The following is a 26,726-nucleotide window of genomic DNA, read 5'->3' as shown; positions in this document are numbered from 1 at the left end:
CTTGGGATTTAAATGTCCACAATTCGACAGCGTAAGAACGTAAACATGACAATTCATGGAAGTACGTCTTAATGTTTGATTTTGATAGGCGTATCACAAGCAAAATGGCTGGGACGACGGCGAGAATCGGTAATGTCAAGTGACAGAACGTTGCAAAGTTGAACACTGTCATACAGACGCATTAATAACTCAATCTAAATACATCACACACATATTAGCTGTCGTGTTTTTTAAATTGGCGTGATCTAACTATGTTGAACGACGTACCAAAAAGGTTATTGAAAAGCTCGGAATCAACTGAGGTACGTTGACGAAATCAAACACACGTTTCCACCCAATGGTATTCACCATAAAAAGCATTGATAATAGACCAAATAATAATAAAAAAATGAATAAAATATCCCATGAAATGTGAATAATGAAATAGGTACTGTGTTATTTGACTTCAACGCGTTGTTCACTGTTTCATGTTTCATCGTCTCTATTCCTTACTCCACGTTTCACCTATTTTCGATGTAATTTATACTCGAGACTTTTACGCATACTGTCATAACGTACACGTTTTTGTTTATTTAGTCATTGTTGCACCTGTCGCTCGAACAATATACCTTATGGTACTAAGATATAAAATGTATGGTATTTATTCGAAAACTTTGAAGCCATCTGTCGTAGCTTGTTAGTACTAACAAACGCGTATTAAACGGTGAGCGGGAAATAAAACTTGTGAAAAAGTTCATTGTTAAATGATTTATAGGCTGATGTACGCGAAGATGAGGAACAAGCAAAGAGATTCCAGGATATTATCGATTTGCTTTTAGCAGCAGGGTATTTCCGAGCTCGAATAAAAGGGTTATCGAATTTTGATAAGGTGTGAACATAAACCTCATTGAAAGAATTAAAATAGGATAGTAAAACTAATATATTAAAAAACAAAGTTGTTAAATTAATATAATATTTAGGTAATCGGTGGGATGACCTGGTGCATAGAATCCTGTAATTTCGATGTAGATATCGATTTATTATTCCAGGAAAATTTAACCATAGGTCAAAAAATGTAAGTTTGCACGCAAACAACATTATTATAATATTATTTTATTTAGATTCGCATAGAATATTATTCTAACCATGTGTAAATATTTTTAGATCCTTGACTGAGAAAATTGTAGCTGTGTTGCCCAGAATGAATTGTCCATACAGAATAGAACCACATCAAATTCAAGGCTTAGATTGCATTCATATTTTTCCTGTTATTCAGGTAAATAATTTATTTCTCCGATGCGTGATATTTATTAAGACTATTTTAATAACAAGATAAATTTTAGTGGTTAGTGAAACGATCGATGGAGACGCGAGAAGAAACCGCCGATTTTGTACGATCGTTTGCTCTTAACCAATTCCATAAAAAACACTCTTTCGCCGAGGATGCTGGAACTGCGAAAGCAGTTAAAGAGAATCTAATACGAAACATTCAATTGGTTAAAGTAAGGTTCACATGTATTCATATGTTTTCTGTTATTCAGGTAAATAATGTATTTCTCTGATGAGTGATATTTATTACGACTATTTTAATAATAACATAAATTCTATCATGATATAGCACAGGGTGCTCCACTAGAAAAAAAAAGCAATTATTTATCACCTTTAGTAAAGATGATAGATTTGTATGTTACGATTATTTTCCAGAAATCGTATGAACCTCGTCGACTTTTCAAGCACAAAGACGGCACTATCAGAGATGAATCTACCAGATTTCTTGGCACAGTTCTCGAATATGAAGCTCCTTTATACTATTCTTCGAAAACTGCTGGATCCCCAACGGCAGCGGCCTCAAACGAAGCTCAAGACGATGATAAAAAAGAGGAATTAAGGGAGAAGGTAATAAGAAAACACCGTTGAGTACAATTTTTACATTATTTATTCACATATATCGCCTATAGGATACAAGAAATGAAAATGAAATTTTTAGCTAATATTTAAAAAATGTTTACAAACGTGTATTTACAAAACGATCAATTATAAGATATAATTCCTTTTTCACGCATTGCGCAGGATCCTGTGGAGCAGGTCAGTCTTCTCAAAACTTGTGTTACAGATTTTTCTTACAGACAAATCGAACTAAATTAATTCTACAAAATAACAAATTTCAAACCTTTTTTTTACTCTTATATTTTAAACTGTACTGTAATAAACCATTCTTTCATAGGAGAATACAGAGCAATTGGCTGGAAACTTGGCCGCTATTGAAGAAAGTTCAGTAAGTAATTATACAAATAAATATTAAATATTAACGCTTTTAATTAGATATTTATTATTCATGATCTACACAGGCTCGTTTAAGTGTAACAGCGGTGGGCAACATCGTCGGGATCCAAGTCCAGGAAATCGCCAAAGTGGCCGAGAAATATGCAACAATGGCGACTTCCGAGATGAAGGTCAATTTCTTCTTATTGTTTTCTAAATTACTCAACAATTTAGTATATTCTTACTTGCATTCAATTGTAGGAAAATGGCACAATAGATTCTTCAGCGGTGTTGACCGTGCTACAGAAACAAAAGGCTGCGCTCCAAAATCGAGCTCGGAAATTGACGAAAGAGAGAGATAGCTTGTCGTCTAAAGTATCCGAATTGACTGCTAAAACAAATGCATCTCGTGCAAAACGGCAAGCTATTGAGCGTTCATTGAAAAAAGCGGAAGAAATGGGAATGAATAATGAACAAGATAGGTATTTATTCTTTTATGGAAAAGGCATGTAATTATAAATCGGAAGAGATTCATCTTTGTTGTTTCTTCAGCGTTTACAAGCGTCTGGAAGAATTGCTTCTAGTACATGACGGTTTGAAGGAGCAAGAACACAACTTCCGCGAACAATGTAAATTCGATTTGAATCTCCTGCGTGGTAAATTGCAAGAAATCGAAAGCGGCACTTCGGAAGAGGAGGAAGATCGTTTGAAGGAGTACGAAGAACAAAAGGAAGCGGTCACAAAGACAAGATTACAATTGGCCAAGAAGAACAGAGCAATTGCTTCTTTGACCAGGCAATTGGATGATGTTCCTGGACGCTCCGAACTTACGCAATACCAAAGACGCTTTATGGAACTGTATAATCAAGGTTCACAGATTTATTTTTAAACCCCGACCTTCGCTGAATCATTCTGACAATAAAATGTTGTTCTTATCATTTTCATTGCAGTTTCGGCCAAGCACAAAGAAACAAAACAATATTACACGTTGTACAATACTCTGGACGATACGAAGCTTTATTTAAGTAAAGAATTATCGTTATTAAATTCTATCCAAGATAATTATAATGAGTGAGTCATTCGTAAGATTTGTATTTTTACTTATTGATAAGAAATATTGTTTTACTTTCTTTCTCTACTTGTACAGAGCAATGGCATCGACGAGCGGTAAGGAACAGTTCCTGAAGCAATTCGAAGCTATTGTTGCAGGTGTGAAACGCAACAAAGAAAAGGTAAAAAATTTCGCTGTTCGTCGATTCATGTACGTAAGTAAATCGTTTAATTAGTAAGTCTTGAGACCTATAGGAATATTCGATTGAAGATATACAGATAAGAAGACAGACGAGGTACAGATTTAACAAAATGTTTAGAACAGGTACAAAAAAGGACATTTTGATCATGTTTCTTGTAGGTGGAAAAACGGTGTTCCGATGAGAAAAATAGGAGAGACGCCCTTAGCCGACAACTTGCCACTTTGATAGAACAACAACGCAAATACGTTGCTGCGGTCAGGCAACTCACTATTGAATGTCGCAAAAATGAGACCTTGCTAGCGCAACTGCGTGGTCCGTAAATAAAAGAATTCGTTCCGCTTATCTTGAAACATATCGAATTCACGAATGCTTGTTGCAATCGTTCATTCTATCGAAAAACTTGAGTATTACGTTAGCACATAGCCGACGGGCGTTGGAAGGTGTTTACCATTTTTATCCACTCCTGTAGAATCTCGACATTTTACAACAGATTTTTAAAGCAAATATCCATTAGTTTATGCGCGTAGATTCGTTTATTAATGTTCCGTCGGCTGTGCTAAAGCATTAAATAAATCGATGCCTCACACGAACAATGCAATTTCGATCAACGTTATAGCCAAAACTGCAAGGAACAAGCTTCTATTTATACTATTACCGCATATCGGGTGTCCCGCGTAAAGTGTTACGAGCTGTTTTCTCTGAGGTTTCGATTATAACGAAAATCAGCCACTGAAAACTATTTCATCTGGATATTAGTAAAGACAAAAATTGTGTAACTGCAATTAATAACCTCAAAGAAAACCATAACAGTTGACGTGCGACACTTTGTACATTATTAGTACGTCAAACGTTCCTGTTTTTCAGATTCATACTCGCGTGGGTAACTCGGAGTTACAGAATCAAAGAATGAAACTTGAAAACGAGGTTGTTCCTTTGTTCTTTATTAAAATATATATATATATATTTTTTTTTTGTAATAGAATTTTGTATAGAACCCTCTAGAAATGTACTTTTTCTATTCCTCTTCCACCATAAAACATTTTCGTTTATTAATTTTCTAGTAATATTACATTCAAATATTTCGATAGCATCTCAGCAATATCTATTGTGAGTCCTGTCTAAGAGGCGCGAAAATTACCTATCTGACACACGATTACCCCTACCACTTCTTGGAATTGGTCAACTACTTTATAAATGAAGTTCAGAGTCCAAATCTGTCCCCTTTTTAACTCTCACTTTGCATAATCAAATTTCATACGATTTTATTTGGTAAATACTGTAATCGTTATAAAAAAACACGTTGCAACTTATAAACTTGATTTGAAGTTTTATTAATAATATTCCTGTAACCTTCTTTAGATGTTATCGCGATAAATTGAAATATTGTTGCAGAGTTTTAGGAATATTGCAAATTATTATGGATCGTATGAGGTAAAGTATGGTAACGTATGCAATTGTGATGGTTTGATTCGCAAAAGAAATAAATGTATTCAAGTTCGAAGTTCAGAGGATGCCAAAAAAGTTGTTCGACGCAACAAATCCAACTGTACCAATTTAAAATAGACAACGGCCAAAATTCATGTGACGCTCGTCGTCGTACGAAGTATAGACGAACGTGTATAATATATGCACACGTTGGGATAGCAATTTTAACCCGATAATAGATTGCTACTTACCCGCTTGTCCGTTTTCCCTTTCATGCACAGCATTCGGTGTTTTCCTCGTTGCTCCGTCAGAGCCCTCTTCGGTTCGCAACTGTGTTGGCTATCGCCATTGTTCTTCTGACAGTGCTAATGTGTTCACGTGTTTTTCTCCGTCTTCCCGTGGATCTATCGTAGCCATTATCGGTGGTACGGTGATCAGTGATCCGTTTTGTTAACGTTCATTAGGATGTAACGAGCATTCACCGTGACGCTCTATAAAAATAATGTAATATGATAATCGTATCGGTTGGGAGAACCATTAATTTGTGCTTGTTCCTTTCAAACTAAAGGAACATGTGCTATCTATACGGTGACTTTTAACGTGATATTTCTTATGAAAGAATTATTACGTGTAGGATGGCAAAAGACGAAGGGGACGACCTCTTGCCAGACAAGGACGCGGCGAAAGGATTCTACGCAAAATATGAACCAAAAGAAATCCTTGGAAGGTTTGTCACGTGATATTTGAAAAAAAGAAAAATAACAACATAGCGTACTATTTTTATTTGTTCGCTAAGCACGCATAGCATGATAGATATGTTCCTGTTTATATTATTAGACACTGGTGCGTTGCGATTACAATAAGCGAGTCGAGGGATTTGCCGCCTCAAACGAACAAACTAACCTGTACAATTATATAATTCGATGAAATTAAATGGATCGCATCTAACGATGACAGTTATTTGTGCGAATTAATTAAAATTTCGTAGCCTGATCGAGATGATTCATGTTGTAGACGGACTGCAGTACTAACGAAACGTTGTACGAAACGACGTTTATTTTTGTCAAACGTTAGTTGATATATCGTTTTATAAAATAAATGAAACTCCTTGCGTATAGTAAATCGATCAAGAAACAATGAACGTTATTACAAAACTCATGACGAAACAATAAAGACAATATATCACTTCTAGGTTTAGATTTTTATTTATATACCATTGACGTTAATTTGAAACAAAAATTGTACTCTATACAAGTAAACACGAAATATGACAACAGCCATATATCCTAGCGTTCTAACATTTTTTTTCTAAATAAATAATAGGATTTTATCTTAGCTGTAACACTTTGTAGTGTTGAATCTTAATATGAATAACAAATTATGATAATATTTACAGAGGAATATCTTCCACTGTTAGAAGATGTATAGAAAAAGAAACAGGTATAGAGTATGCAGCTAAAATCATAGATATTAGTAACGAAACAAATGATGATGGACATACTATGAAAGATGCTACATTACAGGAAGTGCATATTCTTCGTAGAGTAGCTGGTCATCCTTATATTAGTAAGTTTGTGGTAGTATAGGCGTAAAGAATCACATATAATGTATACCAAAGGATATATAAAGAAAAACAATGTTTTTATATCTTTCTAGTTGAATTGCATGATGTCTTTGAGTCTAGTACATTCATCTTCTTAATTTTTGAAATTTGTAAAAATGGAGAGTTATTTGATTATCTCACATCTGTTGTTACTCTTTCTGAGAAAAAGACACGTTATATCATGAGACAAGTGTTTGAGGGAGTTCAACATATCCATAATCAACAAATAGTACATAGAGATTTGAAGCCAGAAAATATATTACTAGATGATAATCTAAACGTGAAAATAACAGATTTTGGTTTTGCTAGAGTACTGAAAGGGGAAGATAAATTATATGGTTTGTAGTTATTTTATAAAACCAAGTATACATTCGTATAATCAACAGGAATGGCTAATCTTTATTGATAATATTGTTTTTTTAGATCTTTGTGGTACTCCTGGATACTTGGCACCAGAGGTACTAAAATGCAATATGTTTGAAAATGCAGAAGGTTATAGATATGAAGTTGACATGTAAGCTGGTGTAATTTTGTATACATATTTAATAATTAAGTTCATATATAAGAGCTAATATTCGTATTTTTTTTAGATGGGCCTGTGGAGTTATTATGTTTACTTTATTGGTTGGTTGCCCTCCATTTTGGCATAGAAAGCAAATGGTCATGCTTAGGAACATTATGGAAGGGAAATATTCATTTACTTCTCCAGAATGGGCAGATATAACAGGTGATTATTATTATCTACTAAACAAACATATGAAGTAATCAAACATATATTACATAAGAATATTTTTTCAAACGTAGTTTTATAGTTTTTCAATACATTTACAAATTTTAATAATGTTTTGATTTTTATTTTATTTTCAGAAGCCCCTAAAGATCTGATAAGAAAGTTACTAGTCATTGAGCCCAAGAAGAGAATTTCTATTAAGGATGCATTAAATCACTCATTTTTCCACACAGTGGTAAATATTGTAGTTATGGAATTCATATAATAAATATGTAAAATATCAAAATGTAAAATAGGATACAACTCTTGAACATGTATCATTTAGTGTAATTCTTAGAAAACTGTATAGTATATCAATAATTTTTCATTTTTATTTGTTTGCTTTATGTGTTCATCAGTATATTATTCATAGCGAAACACACTTGCTTAAAAGATTCAAATATCATTTTTCAAACTGTATTATATTAAAAATTGTACTAATTTGGAAGCGGTTTTTATGAAGGAGCAGTAAACATAATATCAATGTAAATACATAGAAAATTACTGGAATTGCAGCTGTGGGATCAAGACATCGCTCCTCTAAAACGTTCACTATCGTCTAATTCTCGACGTCTGAGTAGGATATCTCAGTTAGCTTTGGTAAATTATTTTTGTTTTTGTTTTGTTTGCAATTAAATGTGGATTCCTTTGATTACAGGTTTTCTATAGTATAATAACTAACATTTTGGTTTTTATTAATATTTGAAATTAATTAAAAGTGTATATAAAATGTATACGATTTTTTTTTATTTTGTAATTTTATTAAGTACTCTATAAAATACAACTAAAATATTATACTATATCAAAACTTTAACACGTAAAAGCGAGTAGTAAAAAGTATAAAGACTTATTAATATCGGTTATAATTATGCATAACTGATTTATAATAAAAACCTTTTAAATAAAACATCACTTTCTGAAAGCATGAGGAAGGTTTATTGAAGCATGAAAGTGCAAATGTGCACTGGGAATTAATAACACTAAGAGTATATTAATTACTTTTCTTCTATGATATAACAAAGTATTATAAAAATACAATATTTCAAGCTTTACATGCATGCATGATTGCTTTGATCTCACTTTCTATACTTTTTTTATACTGTTTGTGAAAATGAATTTTATTGCAAAAATGATGACTAATTTATTGTTGTGTAAACTGTTTCATAATTATGCATATCATTACTAACATTACTCTTTTACCCTACACAACACATATTTATTCTTACCTTTAATAACATTTTTATTGCAGGAATTATTACATGACAAAAATATGAAATTACATCTTATTTAAATATTTTCGTGTTTTTATCTTACTTTATATTTCGTACAGGAATTGAAGGCAAAATCATTTAATGCAAGGAAAAGATTCCAGTTAGCTATCATTTGTGTTCGTGCGGTTGTTCGTATTAAACGGCTTCATACAACACCCGAGCCTCTTTCAACACAAGTGGCGTGTACTGATCCTTACAGGATTAAAATTTTACGAAAGGTACTGTTTTGTATCTTCCTCGGCGAACGTATGAATACATCATTACATAGAGTAATACGTGTAAATATGTATCGTTTTCGTAGGTCATCGATGGTTGTGCATTCAGGGTTTATGGTCATTGGGTGAAGAAAGGAGAAGGACAAAATCGAGCAGCACTATTTGAAAACACACCAAAGACAGAACTGAAGCACCTTTATGTTAGTAATTTGAGCAGATAACCCCAATGCTTTAACAAAACATTCTTTAGATAAAATTGTTAATTCTTATGTTAGTAAACGTTTACAGTATCTTAAAAAAAAAAAAAAAAAAAAAATATTCAGCAAGAAAAAAATGAAAAAATAAATAACTTATATAAAAGGGTGACAAATATATAATACTTTCTCTTGGTTCTATTTAAATCTGTAGTATTGTAAGGTAAACTTCGAAATATGTTAATTGTCTTTAAATATCGTAGAGACAAGGAAGACATTAATTGTATTGTTGAGTTTTCAAAATTTCTATGTAAAAATCGATTTACATATTTATTGGTTCTAAACATTTTTTGGATAGTTGTAGTTATTTAAAAGTGCAGTGCTGCTCAATAAATATAAATTATACACTTCTCAAACAAAATACTAAGAAATGTGAAAAATTATGTTAGTGTTATGCTACACACTCTTAGAGTGTGTTTTGTGTTTAGATGAAGTATTATATTCAAAGCAGTTGGTGAAACTATTTTTTGAATGCTCTATTCAAAATTAATAATAATTTTTTGTTACAGTATTTACTGCTTTTTTCATAGCACAATATAATATAAAACAACTTATTTTTAAAGGAAAAAATAAGTTTGAGAACAAATTTTCCCGTGTGCTAAAAAAGAAAATAAGACTTTAAATTAATTATATATGTTCAATGTAGATAAAGGTGCTTATTCGTACAAACATGAAAAGTTTTGTTCGCGATTATATTTTTTATGTTTGTACCTTTCTATAAAATATATTCAGTAGTCATGTAAATAAAAGTTACATAATTTACTACAAATCAGCAACGCATATGAAATTCAATTTTTATGAATACTTTTACTGTAGAATATAGTAATTTATAACCATATTTTAATACAAAACAAGTTTAAAATTGTACAAAATTTATGAAAATATATCTACAGTAAAAGATTTAGAAAGGTTTATGGAAAAATTTAAAATGAAAATTATGCGTAATTCCAAATTGATTCAAATTATACTGAAGAAATGTATTCCATAGTAATATTATTTACTAAGATCTGTGTGTAGATTATAGTATATAATATTTTGTGCAAATTCTAGTCATATTTTATACTGCTGAATTTGTTTTAGATTTTAAATGGTAAAGAACTTGTGTGAAGTTTAGCTAATTTTTCTTGAAATACAAAAGTAAATTGCATGAAGTTAAAATTAATACTATCATTTAAAAGGTTACAAAGAATAAGTAAAAATGAATCTGAAAAATCATATTGATAGATGTACCTATAGCAATACATATTTTGTGTAAGATGTATGTTTTGAAGTAAAATATTTTTGCAATGTGTAATAAATTATATTTTTATTAAATTTGATTGCCTATCACAATTACGATTATGTTTTGTACGTTTGTAGTAGATTTGAATTCATGTTGAGTGCACAGAATGTATGTTATACAAATGTACTTGTGTGATTTTTACATATGTGTTACTTATGGTATACATCTACATGATGATAATATACTTTCTGAAAAAAGTAGAACCTGAATTCTAATTTCAATTCTTATTAAGAACCTAAATATTCTTTAAGTCCTCCACTGACTTTGTATGTCCAATTTCTAGTAATTCTTCTGTATGTTTAAACACTATTCGCTTACCTAATTATTATAGCAAGTATTGTTCTTTTAATACCTTAATTACAATAATCATAAGTTTTGAATTGTATACTTTTAAACATTAGCTTAGTAAATTATCCAGTTTAATTGTGATTGTTCCTCAATAAATACGTGAATATAAAATCGCGAAACGAATTGAAGAAATGATAATAATTGATAATAACACTTGGAAGTAGGAAGGATATTAAATATTACATTTTAAATTAAATTAAGAATAAGTGTACGGTTTCCTGCAAACATTATCCTTTTTACTTTAAACTTTTATATGAATTTTTTACTTTAATTTTGTTATCTACATCAAAGAATTTCTAATCTTAGTACATATTTGATGGTTCGCTTTAAAAATACGAAAACCTCTTGTTCCCAGGTATACATGGCGGATATCACGATACACGCTTCTTAGTCTACCAGTAAAAAGCTACAAGTTTACGAGTGATCGCATATTTTATTGGAATATAGAGAAACTGAAAAGAAAATTAACAGGATTTGCTTTCGAAAAAGTGACGGTACATAGTTTTGGCGCGCGCGCAAAGGTAAACAATGAACTGTATGTTTCGATATCGTAGAAGTGGCAACAGTGTACAGCTCCGATCCATGTGACAGAGAAGGAACGTGACAAAAGGTGGCAGAGGGTGACGCCGCCGAGATCGGAGTGAGTGTTTGCCCGGGCGAGCCGGGTGTCGGGTGTGCTGTGTACGATTGTCGCGATATTCGTCCGTTCTGGCGTCCACCGGAAGGTAAGCCTGCTCGAACAAGATATCGGCTGGCTCCGAAATCTCGTTTTCACATGTTTTTCGCGATGATAACGACGGGAATTTGAGAAAATCGCGAAAAAAGTGCACCGACTAACGAGCAATATACAGCAGCTCGACACTTCTCTTACACGCCCAGCGGAGTGCTGCGTCACATGGGCTGCGTTCATTGGTCGATACAGCCAGGTGACGTCACGAACCGCGCTTTGATTGGTCTATACCTCGGACCCCAGACACGTGAATCGTGGCCAAGCAAGCATGGCTGTTGATGCGCAGTGGTTAGCACTTGTAAAATGTTTCTGCCACGCGCTAGATCGATCAGGTTATAATCGTTGTGTGCTGTGAAACGTCGCAAGATCGTCGACTGTTCGGAAACTTTACGTGTGCCTCGTGATTTTCCGCATGTGTCGCACGTTTGACAGCGGAAATACCGCAGAAATTCTCGCAAGAAATTGATTTCTACCGTGAAAGTGGGTTCCAGCGTGTTTCCATTGTGACCGAAATACAGTCGCGTCGTACCTGTAAGTTTCCTGATTGTTTTCTATCCGTTTCTCGCGTTACCACGCCCGTTTAAAAGCCTTCGCGGAACATTATCTCGTCGGGACTATCGCCTATTTAATTAACATGTGTATAGGTGGTTGCGTGGCGTGTTTTCCGTGCCATAATAGACCCCGCCAATCGCACGGTACTTCAACTCATGACGTCATGTTATCGCAAGTTCCTATTGGTCAACGGTGCGTGCGTCGCCCGTCTAACGTGTGTGTCGCTTTGTCAGTTTAAGGAGCTCGTTCGGCTACGGCACGCTTCTTGACTTTTCATACTTGTTCCAAGCAACCTTTCCTCCACCAACCTCGACGCGCCGTGCCATCGTCTTTCTTTGCAATTTTTCCATGGTTGCGCGTACACGAAATGCAATTGTACCTATTCGTGACCGTGGTACGCTTTCGCGATTACGCTGCCCCGGGATATATCTACTTTTCAAATCAGCGCCGGAACCTCGTTTCTCTGCTTCGCCTTTCCCGCCTCTGTCCCGTGAACCTTGTTTCTTCGCTGACTGATTTCTCGGACTGCGCAGCTGATATTCTATACACTGTACGTGCTCGTATTCGCGAGCACGCTCTTGCGCGTACAAACGCCACGTAACGACTCTCGTTCCTGCTTTCGAAGCTACATCACGAGAACAGTCAAGCTAATCCGACTCGCCTAAATGCGACGATGGCTCGTACAACGAGTATGTACATCACTTACATACCTAAAAATTATATTTTCTTACCAGTTGAAGCTCGTGAATTTGAAAAATTAGAACGCACAATTGCTCGCAGGTCGTTTAAATTTTTTCGAAATTTAGTTTTCGAGTTACGGTCAAATTTCGTTCTTTTCGATAATGCTAGTAGAAACACGTATTAATTTTGTTTAGGAAAAATATTTACTTTCCTACTGTGTTCCCTTTATTGTTTGAAATTTAGCGGTACAATTTTAAATTTAATTATCAGGAAAAATAAAATTATTTCGGAGTTGGATATCGACGATTTAATCCGCTAACGGCGAAGCACGTTCTTCGAACAACGTTCGCACTTTTTCCGGCTTATTTTTTCTTTCTTCGATTGTTAGATTGTTTCCAGCGATCGGAACTCAAGATGCGTGATAATGCTCTGCGCTTTAAGAAAGCGCACGTCGCGCTTGCGCATCGCCACCGTGTGATATTACGAAGACGGTACGTGGGAGGGGATAAAGCTTCCCGCGCGACTGCGTTACGTCACGCGTACGTCACGTGACGTATCTCAGACACCGGTCGTGTCCGTACCACAGATATCTATACTTTACCTAGAAATTAATTCTATAGCTCTGTATTCAATTATTAGGTGTAGACATTAATTCCGTGGCTTCTCAGACAGATACGCATATTTACTAAATCCTCAACCTGATCTCTATTACAGTATATCCGAGTAGACATAGCCTAAGTCTCAACCTGATGGTCATTGCAATGCATCTATACGAACTACAGTAGCCATCAAATTTTGCTTGTTATTCTTCTGTAATTGGTCTAATCGTCAAGTACACCTGGAATCTATTACTAATAGTAAACAAAAATGCACGGCTACCAATCTATGTATATACGTATACATACGTTGTAGTGGACATCAGGTTAGGACTTTGGTTATGTAATACATGCACAGATTCATTGTAGTGGAAACTATATTAATATATTTATGTTTGTTTTTAGAAATAAATCTTAAAAAGAATTAAAAACCAAACGCAAGCAAAGTATATGGTATGTTAGAATTCCTCTCACAAAAGAGACCCTATTTGACGTGTATGCACGAGAAAATTCTTCGCCTTATTCTACACACTTTTAGTATAGATATCCGTGTTCCGTACCGTCTGCAGCTTTCGGTTCGTACGAAGCTAACGACATTATCGAACAACAAAGTTTCCAAGCACAAAGGAAACAATCATGTAGTAGGAAACAATCATGGCTGTGTCTCCGCGAGTCAAACGAGATGCGACACGTGCGATTTTTTCACGTGTAATATCGTTTACGTGTCACGTGACGTCGATTGGCTTCGAATACATATCCGATTAATCGGTTTCTGCTTGCTCTCCCCACGTCCTCTTAATTTATCGAGCGATTTTTGCATGGTGGAACACGAACGACGGAATCGATGCAATTATTTACGTTCTTGCGACCTATCTTGGCGCGTTTGTCTAGGTCAACGGATTACTAACACTCCCCCCACTCTTCCATCCATGACGATATCGTCGGTCTGCTGTAGTTTCGGTGATAATAAGATCGTTTCTTTTTTTGTTTGTTGTTTGTTGCCGATGTTCGTGCGCAGATTGCCACCCGCGGCTGGCTGCAGCAGAAAAAGAGGAGGGTTGAGACACGAGAACGGGCTCTCGACTTCTTCGTCCTCGCGAGCCGGCGACGGGAATCGACGGTCCGATCGCAGAGTCTCAATCACCCGAAGGATCTTGAAGAGGAACAGAGCTCGTCGTGGAACGAATTGGCAACGTCAGGATGAGCCTGGAAACGTTGCTGGAAGCAGCATGGTTCGTCGAGGAGCAGGAGAAGAGGAGGGAGCGTCTCGCGAGCAGCTCTTCCTCCTCCTCCGATCATCCGCTAGTCGTCGCTCCCCACTCCAACAATCACAACTCCAACGAGCCACGTGGTGAGTACCACGCGCCACTTTTGCAACGAACGTTCCGCCGATACGTGTGGGTCATTCCACGCGAAATCGGACGCTTCTTGCTTTCCTGCCTTATCGATTATACAGTGGGTGTAGAAAGTATTCGTACAGCGATCAATTTCCAAAAAAAACTATGTAAAATTGTAATTTATTAACTTATTTTTTTATAAACAATGACATTCTACATATTCTCGGAAATCTCTAGAATAGATAGATTACAACAAAAATATAGCTATTTATGTAAGTTGCGAAATTAACAAAAAAAAAAAAGAAAAACAATTAATCGATAGAAATATTGAAGCAATAAGTATTCGCGCAACTGTTTCATTTTTAAAACTTCGTTAAAAAAAAAAGAAATTTACATTAATTTACAAGTACATAATACTTCCTTCGTGGGATTTCCTTTTAATTTTATCATTATTGCAATTGCTTGTTTACTTTATGAAAAAATCGTACTCCATATATGATTATAAATATAAAGAGAAGGAATCTATATATCTTATATCTTACTAAAATTACCGTTAACTCATTTTTTCTTAGAGTGGACTTATTTCATTTTCAAATATAACAGCTCAAACACACAGTGGGTGTAGAAAGTATTCGTACACCGATCAATTTCCAAAAACACTGTGTAAAATTGTAATTTATTAACTTATTTCTTATAAACAATGACATTCTACATATTCTCGGAAGTTTCTAAGATAGATGTAGTCCAAACAACATTTACTAGTTAATATAATTTGTGAAATTAACAAGAAAAAAACAATTAATAGAAATGTTGCAGCAATAAGTATTCGCACAACTGTTTAAAAGTGCTTTACTGGAAATTTGATGTTTTCTAATTTGCACGAAGCAATAAACTAATGTGTTTACGTCACAAACTCTACTGTAAATGGTTCGTCATAAGAATCGTACAAATACTTATTGCTTCTATACTTTTACCCACTTTTCGCATTGTTTTGTTAATTTTGCAAATTATATTGACTAGTAAATGTTGTGTGATCTATACCTATCTTAGAGACTTCCAAGAATATGTAAAATATCATTGATTATAAAAAAAAGAAGTTAAAAAACTACAATTTCACACAAAAGTGTTTTGGGAAATTGATTAGTGTACGAATACTTTCTACACCCACTGTAAACACGCTTGGGGAGAATTGCTGTCCATCAAAACTTTGACTCTGATTCTTTTTTTTCCTCGTGGTTTTAAGAGGCGGCCTGAATTGAGGGGGGAGGCCCACCTTGGACCGTTCGAAGGAGGTTGCATATTTGTGATCTTTTAGGGGGTAAGGGGATAGTTTTCTGGCAATATAAGTGTTAGGGCATTCGAAAGAAGGTTTCTTAGTATTAGGTTGTCCCGAAAGTTTCTTTCGCGAGTTGCACTCAATTATTTTATGTGGTCGTGTTTATACAGGTTGAGTCTCTTAACGTGACGACCTCAAATAACTCGTAAGGTATTCGTTGTACAACAAAATGTTTCTGTTAATCTGTTTTTTATTACCTTACTTTTTTATTGAGGTATTAGTGCCACCTTCAGTTCTTTAAATGGAATGTCTAATATTTTTTTTCGAATTCGGATAAATCATCAAATTTTGCGTAAAAAAGTGTTACATGAAGTGGGACTTGAAATGAATAATTACTGAGATATCTTCAAATTAATAATCTTCTATTAGGAAATACGCTTAATCAACGTGATTCTTAGCACGACTTTACTCACGTCGATAGGTCATGTCTGTAAACAAGTACCCTGTTAAATATTAATAATCATCAACACGAAATGCCTATTTAGTATCTCGGTAAGCGTTAAAGTCGTATTGAGAAAGGTGCCACTTTTTTTATTACGATGTTCAGTAACAGCGAAACAACGTTATGATAATTGTTTATGGTGCGTGTGAAGAAAATCCTGATCGAAATCAGCCATCGCATTCTACCTTCTTAAGGCTTAGTCGAAGACTCAAGGAACATGGTAATTTTTATATACAGAATCGTAAAAAAAAAATATACATGTTGAATTGAGTAACCTCCTCCTTTTCGTAAATTAACAAAGTTGTGAGGATTTTTATATTTTCCGAGGTAACACATACGATTGTAGTTTAAAAATTAATTGAAATTGGTTCTGCGTGTTTGTCAACTTATATATGCCTACTTATTTCTACAAATATTTATGGCCATGAAAAAAGTAAAATTGCATATATTGTTAACTTCTTAAAGATATTGATGTAATTCATTACTCTCTTACCAAACATGCGAGGAGTGACGAAATGCTTTTTATCGATACTGCATTTTAATTGCTGCACGGCAGTTCCGTGGTCTCATTTTCAAATTCCAAGTATCATCGCGTGAAACTGCTATACAATTATATTACAGTACCGCTGCAGTCTTTAATTACTTGTTAGGTATACGTTTACTAAAATAAGTATATAGTTAGATTATTATTTTTATAAAGACGTAATTTTTTTGTTTGCATGAAATTTCATATTAACAGTAAAGAAGAATGTTAGATTAGTCATCCTAGATTAATAAACTATATATTTATACGTTTGCACATATCCTTGTCTATGTTTGTATATTTACACTTAATTGATATACCAAGGCAGAAAGTTATTTTCTAAATTTTTGAATAGGGCTGTAATTAAAGTGTTAAATCATTTCCGTGGAAATAGTCGACGTATTTATCATGGACGTGAATAACTCCGTTTTTCCATACGGGATGAGAAACACTGCAGTATACATGCGAATACCACGCGATGACCCACGCGTTCACCGTCTCCAAATTAGGTATGATTTCCCTCGCAACAGTGATTCTCAATCGAGCCATTAGTCCCTCGTGAAACGAATAGTGGAAAGTTCCGTAAAACACCGTGTTCGTAAATATGTCCAGAGTGAAATTTATTGTCCATTGTAGAATACTTCATTCTATGATTCAAATCCTAAATTTTACTTTTTCTATTTATATAGAAGTCAACTGTTGCAGTTAAGGCCAAAGTTTAAAACAATTTATGTTACCAAAGAGAAATTTCAAGACCCTATAACAAATTTTCGCCTTTATCATGTATACTGTATTAGATTGTCCCGAAAGTTTCTTTCGCGAGTTGCGCTCAATTATTTTATGTGGTCGTGTTTATATAAATAGAATAAATAGATAATGGAGCAAAATAAATCGTGCACAATTCAGCAATGTAACATCAAACATAAAATATCGTGCATGTATTACTTATTAATAAAGCGAAAGAAACTTTTGGGACAACCTAATATACGTATTGGTCGTGCGTGATTTGTTTGCTACAGAAATCAAGACGACCTCAGGGGCTGTAGTTATGTTCGTAGCTACAGTACGGGCTTAGCAAACCCGAGGTACCCGAGCTATGAAGGGGGGGGGGGGCAGTGGGCCCCAACAGACACGTAAAAGAATGTAATGGATTTGTTACAAGCAAGACTAGACCAATAGGTGCAATAATCAATATAAAATATTGATTACATACATAGAGATATTATAGATTGAGGAACCGGACCTGTGGCCTTCACTACAGTTAAAAAGATAAAGAAAACTGCGTTACCCAACCTGTCTCTGTCTACTAGGACATTTTTATATCATTATAAAACATTATATCGTTTACACTTTTAGTAATTACATGTATATCTTTACATTCGCATTAATAAAAGAACCGGCATGTCTATGTCTCCCCTACTCTGTCTATAATATCTCTGTAGTTACGTACCCTTATAAAATACAGAAAAAAAACAAGAACCAATTCGAATACCCTAATTGCATTCTCAAAAAAAAAAAAAAAAGAAAAATCGGCACAAGTAACTGGTCGATCGGTCGAAGGTGGTCGGTCGCCGTGTTCCTTCGATTCCCGCGTTTTCCCAGGTCAATGACTCAACCGGCCGATCTTGCAAAGCGAGTCTTAACACACGCGAAAGAGTTCTCGAGCACGAAACACGGCAACTGCACGCTAGTATGCCATCGGTCTCTTTCTCTAGTGAGCTTATGTTGACTTCGCCAATCAAATGATCCACGTGATAACCTTCTCGAAAAAAAACTCGCGGCACGACCCAGCGCTGGTGATTGCAAGCTATACGATCATTGTCGAGGTGAACCGGTAATCCCGCAGCATAGCACGACTCCGCGACAAAGGGACCGACGGTAGCCTTTCACGGTTCTGTCTCTCCGCGACCAAGTTTTCGTCTCTTTGGGGTTACCGATCTCCGTACCCCTTCACGCACTCTTTCCGAGGTGTGATGGGCGTCTTACCTTTCACTTATACGAACGTACTCGTTTTCAAGTGACTAAACGGAAATCGGATTGACGTAAGCATATAGAATTCAAATTTAGTGGTCAGATCCTTTAAATAGCTTACATGTGGATATATAAAGGGCTTTATTTTTGTATTAACCTCTCGATTTTGTTTGTGAAGATAGAGAATGTATGTGCAGTATATTTTTATAAAAATGTGACACATATGTGGACAATAGTCTAATCCAGTATTATACTTTTACACCATTCGTCCACTATAAATTTAAAAATATTCATCCTGTTACTGTTAACCCCGGCCTACCCTATCACGAATTTGTCGAGCGCGAAAACGCCTGCGCGATAGACAATCGAATTTATCTCGCGCCGTTTTGCGAGCGAGTCGATTAACCCTTTCGTTGTTCTGTCCGTACGCACAGCGGAGTACTCCAAAGTTCGGCTAAAATTACTTCATCCATCTTATCAAACCTAACCGTTTGGATACAAATATATTAACAATACTCAAAAATGTTTAAAATAAACTTTTCTTCTGCTTCCTATAGTAAAGAGGAAATTAGATAAAATTTTACTCAAACCACAATAATATACCCTATTAATGATTTAATACTTCCCTTTATGCAAACTAATTTTTCTTTCATAAATTAGACCCAATATAAATTCTCATATCGTTCGTTCAACATTCTTAAGGGAACATCAAAAAATGAAAAAAAATCACTTTTAGAATTTTTTTTTTTATTATTAAAATTTAAGCGATTCTGAACAATTCTACGCAAAGAAAATTGAATTTGGAGCACTAGAAGTGCTAAAAAAAATTTTTTTGAAAAAAAAAGTTCCATTTTTAGTTTCTTGCGTCTCCTGAAAACCTAGGTTTTTGGTATAAAGGTACACTTTTCTCAGAAACGGTTAGGTCGATATGATCCAAATATTTTACACGTGTTTTTTGATAGTTCGGCCTAATTAACACCGAGGATGCTTTCAATATTTTGATTCCAAAAAAAGTTATAGCCGCGCAAACCTATACATTTTTTTTTTCAAATTTACACATTGTTAAAAAATTAACCATTTGAAATTTAAAAAAAATCCTCGGTGTAAATTAGGCCCAACTATTAGAAAACACGTGTAAAAAATTTGATTCATATCGACCTAACCGTTTCTGAGAAAAATGTACCTTCGTATCAAAAACCGAGGTTTTCAGGAGACGCAAAAAAACTAAAAATTTCTATTTCTCGTTCGATTATTGATATAAATGTTACCAAATCGTATTTAGTTTTATCAAAATCGATTAAAACACTGCTTTTTCGGAAATCTACTGTCTTCTTTACCCTAGAGAACAGTACCCTATGGCTGTGACCAAGGTAACCGCGTCTCCGGTCTTCCGTAAATTCGACTGTCGTTGTTTTCTCTTCGAGAAAGTTGTCAGTTGTTTTTCCTTATATTTTTTACAGTTTCATCGCGTTCTTTTTACTAAGTTCGTGTCGTCGAACTTTTTTTGTGAGAAAAAAAGAAATTTTTTTACCGCTTCTAGTGCTCTAAATTCAATTTTCTTTGCGTAGGATTGTTCAGAATCACTTAAATTTAAAAAAAAAAACACTTCTTTTTTTTTTCATTTTTTGATGTTCCAAGCCCTTTAAATCCCTTCTTTGCTTCCCATCTCGCCAAAAAAGAATTTATAATCCGACTTTACTATGCACCTCGGTTTTCGTTGATCGTCACGTTCCACGCGTGATAATGTATCACGATTGACGGAGACGCGACGCGAAGCGAAATGTTTACAAGTTTCAAGGAGATAGAAGGTTGAAAAGTCAAGAGAAGGTAAAAGAAGGGGGGGGGGGAGGTGGTTGTGGGAAGGCAGGAGCGATTTAGTCGGGCCCCCCGTGTGTATGCATCAGGTTTTCTTTTTCCCCTCTGGTCGTCGATCCAACGCGCGCACCAAGCATCGGAAACGTGCACATAGAGAGACCCACTAGGCACGTATAGAGGCAAAGAGAGGCAACGAAGAGTGGCGGAAGTTAGGACTTTGCTTGTAAAGCGCGGAGCGAGAGGTATACAGCGTTGAGTTTGCAGCGAAAAGTGGGGGGAAATGAGGGGAAATTGCACGGCGGGGTAACCGGGCGAGATCGGCGAGGTGGGGGGGCAGTCGTGATATCGCTTTTGGAGGGGTAACGATGGTGACCGTGGTGCTACGGTGACGATGGTAAGAACCTGGATATACTAAGGCGGCGGAGGGGGGAGTGAGGGGGACTCCCCGGTCACTGACTCTAGAAACTACGGACAGCTTTTGTGTTTCATTCACGAGCGCGCCACCTACTCGCGCACGGGCGTTATGTTTGCCGGCGCGCTCTCTTCCTCCCTCGCTGGTGTCTCTCGCTGCGCGTCCCTTTCTCTTTTTCCTCCCGATGGTCATTTATCTTTTTCCGTCGCTTTCTATCGGTATCGGTTCCCCCTACATCCCCCTCCCTCCCACCACCACCCTTCGGTGCGCGCACGCGGCTTTTTCCATCGTTATCGCGCACGCATCTGATTTATCGCGAGCTCGTCACGATCGCCTAGCAATTTCCAGAGAGGGGTCCACTGCAGCTGGGGATGTGTTCGATTTCGAATCGATCTCTGAACGCAGTAAATACTAGAGATCCCTATTTCACGTGTATCGAAATACACGGGTAATTAATGGATCCGTGTTTTAATCCGTGTATTTTTAATACACCGGGGTACCCGGTTATCGAAATACGCTAACACCCGGGCATCCAGATACACGGGTACCCGGGTATCGAAATCAGAGATGGCGTGAACTGCTACTTTTGAATCACTCGTGATTCGATCACGTTCATTCTCAATCACGATGATTTTTCACAGTGATTCGTGATTCTTTGTGATCGCTTCTGATTGGTAGAGAACATTCTTTTCACTTTTCACGAATTATGTTGTTCTTAGATTATATATGTATCATAATATGGTCTAAAAGCAATGTTAATATAATTTTAATACAATTTAAATTTGACTCATTTGAATTGGAAATTCAATTTCAAATTATATTTGGTAAGTTAACTTTTTTTTTTTTTTAAGACAAAATATTCCAAGAAACACTTAATGCTTGAATTCCTATTGTGGGGCCCCCCCCCCCCCGGGTGATACATAAACATTTGTTAAAATTACTACAACAAAAAAATCGATATCAAACCCTAGTCCTTTAGTTTTGATCAAAGCGCCCTTATTTTCAAGTTAAAGATTAATGTCCATTCTGGAATCGATTCTGTTAATCGAACGTCTCCACACTGTAGATATACCATGCGTTACGAAAAGAATGTCCAGTGAACGGAATCATTGGTTCAGGGTGGGGGACAGGGCGAAGCGCGTAGGTAACCGCACGAGGTGCATTGTACGTTCACGGAAGGAAGGAAAGGCAGGCAAAAAAATGCACACGATACAGGTCAGATCGATCTTCCCGTTTCGTGGGTTCGTGCGCGTCGACGCGTGCCCGAATGAACGTGTCAGGTGAGCCGGGAAACGCGTATCGAATATGCAGTAAATTTTGTGTGCCCTTTTGGACAGGGCAATCGTTGGTAGTTCTATATTCTGTAACAGCGGGGCGAGGTGTGTTCTAGGGTATCGATAACGTAAGCTTCTTTGCTCGACCGGAATTAACCCCTTCGCGGATCCAACTAGAGGCAACGAACGCTGTTCATTCTTCCACGCAATTAATACTTTTCCAAAATGAGCAAATATTAGGTTGTCCTAAAAGTTTCTTTCGCGAGTTGCATTCAATTATTTTCTATGACAGTGTTTATATAAATAGACAATCTAATTTCTTAAACATTGACAGTAATGGAGCGAAATGAATTGTACACAATTTTGTAATGTACCATAAAACATAAAATATCGTGCATGAATTAATTATTAATAAAACGAAAGAAAGTTTTTGGACAACCTAATATATCAGGTGTAGAAACGTAATTCTGTACTCTTTACATTATTATTTATAACGTTAGTTCATATAGAAATATCAACTGACCATTTCGTCATGTTAGCTGTACCAACCTTCGTAGTAGTGAAACACAGATTGCTTCGACATTTAGTCCTATAACTAAACGTTGCCTCGATAACTTGGACGAAAAAGGAATGCGTAAGGAGAAAACCAAACACGCAATCGAAGACGCAATTTCTCGTCTCCTGTCGTATCTGAATCGTGCGCATAGGCGCGTGACCGTGAAAACAAGGGATCGATCTCTCTATACATGTACATTCACCTTCCTTTAAGGTTTCATTACGACCTACAGGAAAAATAGCTGAACCATTGCGTGTTTTCCTCTATGCGTTCTTTCGTGACGAAATACGAGCAATTATTTACAACATAAACAAAATATAAACGTCGAACAGCGATCTTTAACGATGATTGATAATCATGCTCGAGAAAAAAGGAAAGTGTTACAAATGTATGTATCTTCGTTTTTTTCTCTCTCATCTTTTAGATAGGATTAGTAACTGTACCCTTTTTAAAATGGTAAAACAATGATTATTCTACTATTTGTCCAATGATGTACTTACAAATGTACATAATCTATTTCGTTTCAATTTTACAATTATTACAATAATATTTATCACACATCATTATACATCAATTACATTAGTAAATTTCGTTGTTCCCGGAGATGAGACATTCGAGCTAAACACTTATGTCGTCCTTTCAAAGAGGACAACCGAATGCAAAGGGTTAAATAATGTCTCGATATACTCTAAGATATCCTTGCGTATTGCTATACATTGAAAATGAATAATCGCGTTTTTTCGTAGCTCTCTACGAGTTAGAAACTCGCTAGGTCAGTAGTGACTTGTGAAGTGGAAAACTGAGTACCGGTCTCGCACACGGGCTTGATCGTAATACGGATGATTTAAACGTTGTAATTCGCTCCCTATCTTCGCGCATCCGGTCTGTTACCGCGTTGCGCGTGCTCGTTGGCACGACGGTGCGTGATATAACAGCCAATGCGCGTTAAACGATAATTTAAGTCTGTCTCTATCGTATACCTAAATGATGCTTTACAATTCAGATGTACAACTTCATAAAGATACGCGGCTTTCAGGTATCCGTCTCTCAAACAAAACCGATTAAATCCGCAAAGGCTAATTCGTACAGAGATTGACTGTATGAGGTTTAACCTCTTGAGGGATATTGGCACATACGTGTACGATTGACTTTACATCAAAATTATCCGTTATTTGCAATCTCAATACCTTTCTTCATGAAAAAGTACTCCATATTAAAGTAAGACAGCATATTTATATGTTAAAATATGATATATATTTTATTGTATTTCAACATCTTATGCATCTTTACATCTCAAAGAAGATAATTTGATAAAACAACTGCCAATACATGTCTCTGGTTTGCCGGGATAAGTATCGCAGTAATATCTCGTTATCTTTTATTGAACTTGTTTGTCGAGAGTAGATGTTGGAATCTTTCTCAAGTCCTGTAAAAATAACATGCATCTTTCCATTCAAATGAATTCCATTACCACGAATGTCAAGCTTAGATTGACACCCTCAGGGGCTGTAGCTGAACTTAGTCTCAGCTGCAGTACGGGTTTGGCGAATCTGAGGTACCCGAGCTTCTTGTACGGCCAAGGGATGTACAAGGATAAAAATATGAACAAAGTCTAAAGGTCGATTCAGACTATACGACACGGACCGGCACCGACACGACAAAACATTAAAATACGCGTTTAAAGGTCCATTTACACATATCCGTAGCGTGTCAGTTCAGTATTTGAAACGTATCAGTAACGTCACGGAGCGGTGTCGGACGTGTGTGAACATGCCCGTTCAAAAACAACAGAAGAATATTTAAAATCACTGACACTGATGGAACATTACGGAACTGAACGGATACGGAACTGAACGGATACGGAACTGACACGTTACGGATACGTGTAAATAGACCTTTAATGGAACTATTCACACTGTTCCCGTTGACGGAACGTTCAAGTCGGTGTCTGTTAAGTGTGAATAGTTCCATTAAAACGCGTGTTTTAATGTTTTGTCGTGTCGGTGCCGGTCCGTGTCGTATAGTCTGAATCGACCTTAAACGTGGTCGAATAAATCGTTATCGATTTCAAATTTGGCCTTTTTCGGTAAATCGTCGGCATTGAAACCGGTGTGTGCCGCACGTTGCTCGTCTATTCCAGGAGTTTAGGCGTGCGATCGACCGCCACCATCTCCAACCACTCCTACACGCACAGCATCGGAGTCGGTTCGCGTACGAGCTCGTAACCCATTCGTCGTGACTGTCGGGAGACGTTCGTTACACCGGCCGGATACCTGCAGATTAGCTTGGCTTTACGTAGGAGAGTACCGCGGAGTGGGGAAAGCAGAGGACGAAAGTACGAGGGAACGATATCGCGAAGGAAAGTAGGCGAGGAATACGGCGGGGGAGTTTTTCGAAACGAAGGCGTGCACTCACCGAGAGGAAGAACGAGCGTAGGACAAAGTAGTAGATGAATTCGGGTCGAATGGATCGGGAGAAAAATGAAACAGGCTAGACTAAAACCGGGGAGTAAATAAGCGCAAAGGAAAGCGGAGCGGAACGTAACGCACTGTATCGGCGAACGAGCACGCGGGCGAATGAGCTGCTCGAGTGCGCATGCGCCTTGTCCCCGGCAAGCCCCCACCACGCGTGTCCGGCCGCGTGGCGTCCTGATCAATTGCAACGTTGCCGTGTCCGCATCTGACCCGGAGAAGAAGGGAGCGAGAGAGACGAGACGAGACGAGAAGCTCCCCGGCATTTTCGTTTCTCCCCCCACCATCGCGGCCTACCTATCCTTACCGCTCACCCTGCTGACCTAGGGGAATACCCTTTCCTATCCCCACCGCTGTAGCACGTGGAGACGCGCCTCTTTGAATTTTTCATACCTTATCGACCTGTGGATTCAACCGTCTGTACGCTGGCGAGATGCGTCCAAGAAAATCCAAGAAAGATCGAGAGGAAAGGGACCGATGGAAGTGCAACGAAACGTTGACGTGTTGCGCCTCGGTGCCTCCGACTCGGCTAGTTACCGCTTTCCTCGTTGTCGCACGCTGTCGCGTTTGTCGGTGACATTGCACGCACGGAGAAAGGAGCAACGTGAATGCTCTTCCAGGATGACGCGCATTCGAATTCGAAAACGTCTTGCACTTGTCCAAGCTGTTGAATCTCTGTTCTTGGTACGCGACACAGTAATTCTAGTCATTTTTTAGCTTTATTTTCTATTCGGATATTATTTTATACGAGAGGGGAAGTATAGCCTATTGTTCAACCTTTAACTTCACGTTTTTTGTTTGTTTTGTTGTTTTTTATTGAAACATATTCAATAAACGATTACGAAATTCTGTTTCTGTGGAGGTGTGCAGGTTGATGTTATATGTACCTTGGTCTTTGTTTTCCTTGGGAATGGTTTATCAGAAAATCTATGCCATTGAACTTTGGGAAAGTTTGATTAGAAGGTGAGGGGATATTCGTGTAGGAGGCGCCACGTTTTATCTCAGGTGTGGTTTGGTAGAAAATCGTAAAAATTTGGTACATTCATTTTTTGAAATATTCTGTGCCTATAGATATGTGTATATCTGTATGATACATATATGTATATACATGTATATCTATATGATACATATATGTATGTACATGTATATATGTGTATATCTATATGGTACATGTATGTATATACATGTATATATGTGTATATCTATATGATACATGTATGTATATATGCGTATATCTATATGATACATGTATGTATATATGTGTATATCTATATGATACATGTATGTATATACATGTATATATGTGTATATCTACATATGTGTATGATACATATATGTATATATGTGTATATCTACATATGTATATGAT

At 36.5% G+C, this 26,726-nt stretch overlaps 3 protein-coding genes across 7 annotated transcripts in view; all 3 read left to right on the top strand.

Moving 5' to 3' along the window:
* The first annotated feature begins 160 nt into the window (after nucleotides 1-160).
* Nucleotides 161-3,644, top strand: LOC128880899 (coiled-coil domain-containing protein 93). The gene is made up of 13 exons (XM_054131455.1): nucleotides 161-302; nucleotides 755-868; nucleotides 960-1,054; nucleotides 1,144-1,255; nucleotides 1,323-1,481; nucleotides 1,684-1,875; nucleotides 2,050-2,064; nucleotides 2,204-2,254; nucleotides 2,328-2,432; nucleotides 2,503-2,723; nucleotides 2,794-3,110; nucleotides 3,192-3,312; nucleotides 3,389-3,644. Exons 1-13 carry the CDS (start codon nucleotides 252-254, stop codon nucleotides 3,525-3,527), a joined length of 1,692 nt encoding a protein of 563 aa, XP_053987430.1. The 5' UTR covers nucleotides 161-251; the 3' UTR covers nucleotides 3,528-3,644.
* A 1,554-nt stretch (nucleotides 3,645-5,198) lies between these two features.
* Nucleotides 5,199-10,350, top strand: LOC128880905 (phosphorylase b kinase gamma catalytic chain, skeletal muscle/heart isoform). 3 transcript variants are annotated; one of them, XM_054131466.1, is made up of 10 exons: nucleotides 5,207-5,423; nucleotides 5,554-5,646; nucleotides 6,316-6,485; nucleotides 6,576-6,860; nucleotides 6,946-7,036; nucleotides 7,113-7,249; nucleotides 7,390-7,487; nucleotides 7,808-7,891; nucleotides 8,622-8,780; nucleotides 8,864-10,350. In XM_054131466.1, coding segments are annotated over exons 1-10 (1,254 nt in total). In that variant the 5' UTR covers nucleotides 5,207-5,421; the 3' UTR covers nucleotides 8,999-10,350. The 3 variants fall into 3 exon arrangements, with proteins under 3 accessions (XP_053987454.1, XP_053987441.1, XP_053987448.1); XM_054131479.1 differs by lacking the exon at nucleotides 7,808-7,891 and having other exon boundaries at nucleotides 5,199-5,423; XM_054131473.1 differs by having other exon boundaries at nucleotides 5,208-5,646.
* Nucleotides 10,351-10,658: 308 nt separating this feature from the next.
* The window catches only part of LOC128880861 (max-binding protein MNT-like), a 57,411-nt gene continuing 41,343 nt past the window's right edge, over nucleotides 10,659-26,726 (top strand). The window contains exons 1-2 of one of the 3 annotated variants that reach the window (XM_054131408.1): nucleotides 10,659-11,386; nucleotides 14,239-14,571. In XM_054131408.1, coding sequence (XP_053987383.1) covers nucleotides 14,421-14,571 — 151 coding nt within the window. In that variant the 5' untranslated portion in view covers nucleotides 10,659-11,386; nucleotides 14,239-14,420. Of the gene's footprint in view, nucleotides 12,633-14,238; nucleotides 14,572-26,726 lie in introns of all 3 variants that reach the window. The other 2 variants (XM_054131399.1, XM_054131390.1) reach the window with 2 other exon arrangements.

The sequence above is a fragment of the Hylaeus volcanicus genome, chromosome 1 (assembly GCF_026283585.1).
Source record: "Hylaeus volcanicus isolate JK05 chromosome 1, UHH_iyHylVolc1.0_haploid, whole genome shotgun sequence".
Lineage (NCBI taxonomy): Eukaryota > Metazoa > Arthropoda > Insecta > Hymenoptera > Colletidae > Hylaeus > Hylaeus volcanicus.
Note: the sequence above shows the minus strand (reverse complement) of the source record. Positions and strands in the feature narration are given on the sequence as shown.